Below are 9,074 nucleotides of genomic sequence, written 5' to 3' on the forward strand. Positions count from 1 at the left end.
CCTGCTGACTTGCTCAGTTCTGCTCCTGCTTTCATAGCTCCAGTTCATCATCTGCACTTCTGCATCCTAAATACTGTTGTTGGTTTTTTTCGGGGGGTCACTCTCAAGAGTGATGGTATTTGGGGTACCTACTTTAGATCTGGTTCGTTATTACATTCTTCCGAGGAAGTTAGGACAGATTTGGAAGCCTAAAAGAGGAGGAAGGTGGGATTTGCTCTCCATACACAACTAGTCATGTCATAATGCTGACATTCTGATTTCCTCTCCTTCACCTTTATTCCCAGGGCCTGTAAGTATTCTCATGATGTCTTCTCGGAGGAAAACCGGAAAGTCTTGAAGGACCACGAACTCTCTGGCCTCAATGAGGATGAGCTGCGCGTTCTCCTTCTCCAGAACGACCCTTTTCTGCTGCCTGATGTGAGTTGTTTCGATCCCATGGCACGGTTTAGCTACATCAGCTGAGGGGGTCTCTTATCAAAGGGTTAGTTGGTCACAGCAGGGCCACGAGTGATGTGTTCTTAGAGAGGGTACAGCAAGGCCTTGCAGTCAACGAGACGGAACTAATAAGCTTCTCTCCTGCCTAAGCTGACCATAATAACAGATCTGCGATGGTAGTTTTACATGATCGCGGATTCACTGCTGTCGATATAAAGTCGACTTGAATTCAGTGCTTGTGCCGGTTTACAGTATGGACGGGAGACTCCAGTAACAAAGATGTTTCCCAGCTTGTGTACCTGTGGATAGCTTGTTTGAATGGTCCCTCATGGGGGAAGATTGCTCCTTTTATATAAGAAAATAAGAGCGGAGATCAGCTTGCCCTTTTAGCAGACTAGTTCTGTGCGTGTCTTTCATATGTGGCAAATTTATACATGAATTGCCTCCATGACCACCCTGTGGCTTGAAACAGCGCAGTCTTGAAAATGTTTCCCTGCTTGATTCTGCGGGATAAACTGGCTCCGTCTGGGTCCTCCAGGAAGGGAAAGTCATGGCTTTCTGACCATTTCAGGGGGGAGTTTGGTGAGAATGGTGGGAGGCCTCAGGCAGAGAGGGGGAGGCACCCATAATGTGGAAGCGTCTCAGAGTTTGGGCAACCTCCCTTTCCCAGCTGCTTATAAGAAGCTCGGATTGTGCATAGGGTTGCCAACTTTGGATTAGGAAATACCTGGAGATTTGGGGGGTGGCGCTTGAGGAGGGCGGGGTGTGAGGAAGGGAGGGACCTCGGTGAGGTATGATGCCGTAGAGTCCCCCCTCCAAAAGCAGCCATTTTCTCCAGGGGGGCTAATTTCTGTCGTCTGGAGATCAGCTGTAATTCCGGGAGTTCTCCAGGCCCCACCTGGAGGCTGGCGACCCTTTCTGTGTGGCATTAAGAAAACCCCATTCACTGGGGCTCCTGCCTTTGGCCATGCTGCTGAGCTGATGCTTGGTCAAACTGGAAATTGCCCTCTGTGCACTATTTATTATTTATTTATTAAATTTCTACCCTTCCCTCCCAGCCAAGGTTGGCTCAGGGTGGCTTACATACAGTCGACACATAGTTTACAATAAAACATAAAATATAAATTAAATTAAGAGGAGACGGGAGGAGCAAGAGGCACCTGCCGAGCCCAGCCACAGAGTGGCCCCCTGGGGGCTCCATTGCAATGCCTTTTGCACTTTAGACCCCTTCCTGTCACCTCCCCCTACCCCATCTCTTCCTTGCTCTCTGCAAAGCGCTCCTTACTTCGTGTTCAGATTACACCTCTCTTCCACTCCTCTTCTGTCAGCCCTCAGCTGCTTCTACGACACCCCTTCTGGCAACCTTTCTGGCTTCTGGGATGGCACTGGGCAATGCCCATACACTGCCAGGCCTGTCTTGACAACTCCAAGGGCTAGGAACTTGCCTGTTTTCAACAACAAAATGGAGGCAACCGTCACTCTCCTGTGCTTTCATGTCACCGTGGTGTGCACATTATGAAGAAGAGGAGGAGGAGGTGGTGGCGGTTGGATTTATACCTCCGCCCATCACTACTCGGATGGGCAATAGGTTCCGGACAGGCAAAAGGAACTACTTCTTTACTCAGCGGCTAACTACACTCTGGAATTCACTGTCAGTAGAGTAGTGTGTGAAACAACTTGAGATGGCAGTGAACCCTGAATTCCCATGAAGAGGCAAAGCAACCAAATCCAGTTTTGAAGGGTTCTTTCTGGCTAGGGTTGGCCGGCCACTAGGTCTGCCCCCCCTCCCGATTCTGGTTTGGGGGCTCATTCTCAGGGCAGCAAGTTGCACTCTTGGGCCCATCAGCTAGCCTTTCCACTTTAAGAAGAAGAGGTTGGATTTATACCCCTGCCCTTCACTCGAAGTCTCAGAGCAGCTTACAATCACCTTCCCTTCCCCTCCCCACAACAGACACCCTGTGAGGTAGGTGGGGTTGAGAGAGCTCTGAGAGAACTGCCCTTGAGAGAACAGCTCAGAGAGAACTTGTGACTGACCCAAGGTCACACCGGCAGCTGCATATGGAGCTCAACCCAACAGAGCTCAAACCAGGCTGGGTAGAAAGGGTTTTGGTACAGCAGACAGCAGAGATTTTGGAAGACTCGGTAGCATTTAAAAATGCAACGATGCTTGAAGGAGCAACACCAGTAAAACAGAGGCGAACAATGTTACCTTTGCTTTCCTTTTTTGTGCTGCTTAGTTTCATATAGCATGAACTGGAGGATCATTCCTCCATTTCCCCTCCTTCTCTCCTGTTCCAGGTATGCAGTCTTTACAACAAGAAAGATGGAAACTGCCCCCAAAAAGAAGATTGCAAAAAACTTCATGTTTGCCGCTTCTTTCTCAGAGGAACCTGTCGGTTTCCCAGATGCAAGAGGTCTCACGACCTTTTGCAGCCAAATATGCTGAAGCTGCTGCTTGAAGAAGGGGTGGATGCTAAGATGGCTTGGAATATCCAGACGATCTGTGCTCACAAAACTGCTGAACTGGCCAGGGAACTAGGACTGCAAAAAGGTGAGTGCTTCTTGATGCCTTGTGAGCAGATGGAGCTGACTGCCTCCCCCTCCTGCGCTCTGGTTTGGAGAAGTAGCCTTTCTCACCCTCCATCACGAAATGTGTTCATCCTCCTTTCAGTGCATTCCTCGAACGCTGAAGCGGCCGCAAGTGGAGGAAAAAAGAAACCAAGTGTTAGAGTTCAGGAAGAATGCAGCCCACTCCCTAATCCGGCTTCTCTTCCGTTTGGTTTCATGAACCTGAATCTCAAACAAGGTGAGACAACTTACTTTCTAGCATAGAGCCCTTCTGTGTCACCGTGGCAAAGGCTGGCATTCAACCCAGGCCCGTAGCCAGGACTTTTTAAGTCAGGGGGCATTTAAATTTGGGGGGGCCGGCACTGGCTAATTGAATGAAAGGACTATTCGGCCAGTTTGGTGTAGTGATTAAGTGCCTGGACTCTAATCTGGGAGAACTGGGTTTGATTCCCCACTCCTCCACTTGCACTTGGCTGGATGTCCTTGGGCAAGCCATAGTTCTGATAAGAGCTGTCCTTGAAAAAGCTCTCTCAGCCCCACCTACCTCACAGGGTGCCTGTTGTGGTGAGGGGAAGGGAAAGGAGTTTGTAAGCTGCTCTGAGACTCCTTTGAGTAGTGAAGGGCATGGTATAAATCCAATCGCCTCCTCCTCTTCTTCCCCTTCTCCCTCCTCCTCCTCTTCTTCTTCCTCTTCCTCCTCCTCTTCTTCTTCTCCCCCCCCCCGCACCTGCTCAGGGGCCCTGGGCTGGATGGGAAGTCGTGGGGCCTTGCCAGTAAGTCAGGGGGGGCCTAGCCCTGAGATGCCCCACTGTAGCTATGGTCCTGATTCAACCTCTCAAGACAAGAGGGCGTGAGCCGTGGTCCCAGCTTGTACTGTAGGATTAAAACTTTTAGAGTTGTTTTTGTAGAACAGTCTGCATTGATTGATATGTCGCTTTTTTCAGCAAGTTGATGATCCCAGATGAATTTTGTGAAATTAGGCCTCGTTTCATATTGTTATCATTTCCCTCATTTCTCACTTCCCACAGAAGTGAGTGCAGACAATGTCATTTAGGGGACTGTTGGTATTTACTGGGATGTATCGGTATTTTCAGATATTCACAAGATTGGTCTGGGAGAGTTTGGAGTCCTGTCTGACTGTCGACTATCTCCATGTGTTTTGGTTTCCATTTCTTTAGTTGACCTTTGGGCTGCACTTTCCATTCAAAGGTTCCGGAAGGGCCTTACCAAATAACTTAAGATAATACTGAAATAATTAAAGATTGACATTAAAATATGTTTAAAATAGCAGCAACCCAAATTTTAGAATGTTAGCAGTAAGGGGGGGGTGGTTTTTTTTTTTTTTTAAACCGTCAAGTCCCAGCTGACCTATGGCGACCCTGGTGGGATTTCCTAGGCAAGAGTTGTTCAGAGGCAGTTTGCCATCGCCTGCCTCTGCAGAGCGACCCTGGACTTCCTTGGTGGTCTCCCATCCAAGTACTGACCTGGACCGACCCTGCTTAGCTTCTGAGATCAGGCCGTTAAACAGCTCTAAAATCATGGTACTAAACAAGGTACAAAGTATATACGTAGTAGCGGCCTAAAGTAGGGATGCCAGTCTCCAGGTGGGACCTGGGGATCCCCCAGAATTACACATCTTCAGTTCCCCTGGAGAAAATGGATGCTTAGGAGGGTGGACTCCATTGTACCCCACTGAGGTCCCTGTCCTCCCCAGGCTCCACCCCCAAATCTCCAGGAGTTTCCCAACCTGGATCTGGCAACCCTGCCTGCCGTTCCTCGCTGGGGGCGGGGGCGGGGGGGGGGACCTGGCAGAAACCCTAGCCTAAAGCCATTTCCCCCTAAAACGTGCAAATATGAAAGAAAGGGCAACAAACTCCATCAGATGCCAGGGTAAATTTGAAGAAGTCTCGAGCTGGCATTGGAAATGTAACAGTCTCTGTGCCCACCAAAGAATTGTGGATCCAAACAACTCTGTCCCAAACACCACTTTCTGCTAGTGGTTGGCCAGGATGGGAGAGAACCACTGGATCGTCATGGCTCCAGTAACCCTACTCTGCCTTCCAGCTCATTTCTCCAGTGGAAGCAGGTAACTTATAAAGGATCGAGAAGCCAGCCTGGCTCGGGTGGGACCACGGCAGTTTGAAGCCAGCTTGAAACAGATCCAGATTTCAGACATACATTTCTTACGGCAAGGCTACACTACAGACTGATGTGCGTCCCTCTTTTCTGCATTCACAGGGTCATCCACGGCAGATAACAAATTAGAGGGGCTGTGGCTCAGTGGCAGAGCATCTGCTTGTCATGCAGAGGGGTCCCAGGTTTCATTCCCAGCATCTCCAGCTAAAAGTATCAGGAAGCGGGTGATCATGTGAAAGACCCCTGCCTGCCTGAGACCCTGGAGAGCCGCTGCCAGTCAGAGTAGGCGATGCTGACCTTGAGGGACCAAGGGTCGGACTCGGCATAAGGCCGCTTCACGTGTTCATGTGTAGAACATACATAGTAAAATCACATTTTAAAACCATGAGAACCAGCCAAAACACATCTTTAAAACATTTAAAACCAGAACTAAACAGGCCACAAGCATGAAAACAACAAATCGAAACATTTAAAATAAAACATTGGGCTGGAAGAGGAACCGCCAAGGCAGTGCCAAACTAAACCAAAAAAGGTCTTCACCCACTTGTTAGAAGATGACAACAGGAGGGGACAGGTCGTTCTCCTCAGGGAAAGATTTCCAGAGCATTGGGGGACACTACTGAGTGTCAAGCACCTTAGCAGGATCACACCACACACACGCAGGCTTCTTGAGAAGATAAGTGGTTTTATTGGTAGGCCATAACTAAAGAACGAGTATACAGCTTGTGTCAAGAATGACCGGTGTAGTATAGTGGCCCCTGACTTATAACATATTCGAACTACCCCCCCAATAGCAAAGGCCAGTGGTTACACTTGGTGCGCGCAGCAAAATCAAGCAGAAAAAAACGGCGAAGCAGGTTAGCAGTTTAGTTTCCCAGCCGTCTCATCACAGCTGGGAACAGCAAGGTCAAAGCCGCGATAGCGTACAGTTGCTGGGCAGAGAGGCGCTGGGAAAGCGGAGGAGAGCATCACCCCCACATACCAATGCCATGACAGGGCTACCTGACACTGAGAAGGCCCGGTCTCAGAAGGTGGGGGCATCCGAAGCAGGGCCTCCAAAGATGACCAGTGGTCAGATTTCTCTCCCCCCCCCCCCAGATTATTATATCAGTTTAGCTGTCATGGTTTCCTCCAAGTATCTTGGGAATTGTGCTTTGCTGACGGTGCCGAGACTTCCCTCCTAGAGGCTCTTGATGTTCCCCATCTGGGTGCACAAATCGTTGTGACTCCCGGAGTTCCTCCTCGCTGTGTTGGCCTTTCCCCTTCTCCCTCCAGGAGGCGGGCATCTCATTGCTAATTCAGTCCGTTTCGGGCAACCTTGTGACCCAGTGGCGGGTCAGTGAAGATCAGTGTTCTGCTTTAAGTCATCTTGTGGTGTCACGTAGGATTAACCCCACATACCCTTAACGGGCATTGGTTTGAGGTCCTGAAGTTAGCAGTCTACCTAGCTGCTGCCGGATTTTCTTAGGTATTAATTTGATTTGGTTGGTTCCCCCCCACCTTTTCTCCTGCAGGTGTCAAAGCAGCTCCTCCTTCCAAACCTCCCCAGAATGAAGAGAAAAAGAAAAGTGATGAGATCTGTCTGTTCTATGTCTGGCAGTTCTGCAAACATAAAAGTAAGCCAACAGAGAAGTAGAGGGCAGGCTTTCCATCTGGGTTGCTTAGGAGTAATGCCTCAGGGCTTATTTATTTATTTATCAAATTTACACCCCGCCCTCCCAGCCAAGGAAGGTGTATTGGCAGCTGCAGGGTGGAAGTGGGCAGGGTGCCCCCAAGCAGGAAGTAGCTGGGATGCTGACGGGGGTGGGGAGGCCTGGAGCTCCCCGTTTCCACTCCTCCCAGTCCAGTTAAGTCGCCATACAATTTGCAGTTCATCAAGGGCTATGCCAGTCATGGATTTGGGAGTAGATTGCAGCCCAGCATTAGTGCAGTTCTGCTCATACTCTTGTGGGTTAGTACTGGAAGGTTTCATCTGCTCTACTCCAAGGTTTACTTCTGGGTATAAGCTTTCGTGTGCAGTGAAGAAGTGTGCATGCGCACGAAAGCTTATACCCAGAATTAAACTACGCTGGTCTTAAAAAGGTGCCACTGGACTAAAAATCAGCAATACAGCAATTTCTCCTGCTCTTTGGGGCTATTGGAGCCAGTCTGTTGATTTCATCAGAAAACACAGGGAGAGTTTGATGTGGTTATCCAAGTAGGGGGTGAGGAATTTGCACTCGGCTCCTGTTAGCCTCTCCTGTTATTGCCTTTGCAGGTAACTGTGAGATGATCCATTACCATCTGCCTTATCGATGGCAATTGTATACTGGAATGAAATGGAATGATTTGCCCTCAATGGAGGAAGTCGAAAAAGCCTATTGTGACCCCGCCACTACAAGGTATAACAACAATCTCTCCTTCCCTGGGAAAAGCCGTGTTTGTGGCATTGCTAGAAGCAGAACTCTGGTTTCCTTGTGTTGACATCATGCCCATTTCTCAAATGAGATGGCAACACTTCTCTTTCTCCCCTGCCTGCCTGCCTGCCTTCCTCATTCCCATGCATGCTGCTGCGGCTTCCCCAGAAGATGGCTCTTGTGTTTCAAAAACAGAAATACCGCTTTCTCCCTCTTTCATTCTTGGGAACTGGATTCAAAGTTGTTTATAGGTCTCTGGGGTGACCGTTGAGTAAAGATATCACAGGATGATTGCCTTAAGGCTATCATCCCTAGATTGGGATCCATACCCGTGACTGTTTTTGAGTGGTGAGAAGTTTCAGCGCACAGCCTATTACAGGCCCTGTTTCCTTTCGGTTTAGTGAGAACGGTGGCACCTAGGCTTACCAAGTACTTACTGAGAATCGGTGGGGGACACATACTTCTTCTCAGGGCCATTCCCGCGCGGAAGACAGACGCGCTGCACCATACCGTCACCAGGAAGTGACGCCGGGCGACGCTCTGGCAATGGGGCTGGGAACTCGATGGTACCATTGCCAGAGCGTTGCCTGGCGTCACTTCCTGGCGACGGCATGGTGCGTCGTGGGAGGAGGCTGAAGTTGGTTCCTTATTCGCACTTCCTTATTCATTCCTTATTCGTTACTTATTCGTGTAGTCAGAAACACTAGGGAGAGTGAGTTGGAAAGCTCTGAACCCCAAAATAAGGTCTGGACCACCACGTATCATATACCCCCACATTCACAGGACTCTCCCCTTCAAGGGGACACATTCTGTGTGCTGGTCCAAAGCGCAGATCTGGTGCCAGCTGCTCCAAAGTGCAGTGCCCCTAGGACAATCACACAAGCAGACACTGGAGCCAGGCTGCACCCCAAAATAATCTTGTGACCACCCCAAATGACACATCCCCACGCTCTGGGGACTGGGCCCTGCAAGGTGACATGCAGTGATGCCCGGTCCAAACAGTGGTTCTGATGGCACAAGCTTCTATTCGCAAACCTTCCCCGAGGCCTGTATGTCAAAGGAGATTTGAATAAGGAAGTGCCCCCAGCACCCAAAATGAGGTTTGGACCCCCACACCTCATACACCCCCATCTTCAGCAGACCCTCCCCTTCAAGGGGACATGTTCTGTGTGCTGGTCCAAAGCGCGGTTCTGGTGCCAGCTGCTCCAAAGTGCAGTGCCCCCAGGACAGTCACACGGGCAGACACTGGAGCCAGGCTGCACCCCAAAATAATCTTGCGACCACCCCAAATGACACATCCCCACGTTCTGGGGACTGGGCCCTGCAAGGTGACATGCAGTGATGCCCGGTCCAAACACCAGTTCCGATGCCACAAGCTTCTATTCGCAGGCCTTCCCCGAGGCATGTATGTCAAAGGAGATTTGAATAAGGAACTGCCCCTTGCACCCAAAATAAGGTTTGGGCCCACACATCTAATACACCCCCGTCTTCAGCGGACCCTCCCCTTTGAGGGGACACGTTTTGTGTGCTCGTCCAAAG

The 9,074-nt window shown here is 50.0% G+C and overlaps 1 protein-coding gene across 2 annotated transcripts in view; it reads left to right on the plus strand.

The window, feature by feature from the left end:
- The window catches only part of LOC107123889 (zinc finger CCCH-type antiviral protein 1-like), a 44,658-nt gene that overhangs the window by 21,350 nt on the left and 14,234 nt on the right, over nucleotides 1-9,074 (plus strand). For both annotated transcript variants that reach the window (XM_015427235.1, XM_015427236.1), the window contains exons 2-6: nucleotides 285-417; nucleotides 2,734-2,986; nucleotides 3,107-3,241; nucleotides 6,654-6,755; nucleotides 7,397-7,520. In XM_015427235.1, coding sequence (XP_015282721.1) covers nucleotides 285-417; nucleotides 2,734-2,986; nucleotides 3,107-3,241; nucleotides 6,654-6,755; nucleotides 7,397-7,520 — 747 coding nt within the window. The remainder of the gene's footprint in view (nucleotides 1-284; nucleotides 418-2,733; nucleotides 2,987-3,106; nucleotides 3,242-6,653; nucleotides 6,756-7,396; nucleotides 7,521-9,074) is intronic.

The sequence above is a fragment of the Gekko japonicus genome, unplaced genomic scaffold, assembly GCF_001447785.1.
Source record: "Gekko japonicus isolate JY-2015 unplaced genomic scaffold, Gekko_japonicus_V1.1 scaffold1221, whole genome shotgun sequence".
Taxonomy (NCBI): Eukaryota; Metazoa; Chordata; class Lepidosauria; order Squamata; family Gekkonidae; genus Gekko; species Gekko japonicus.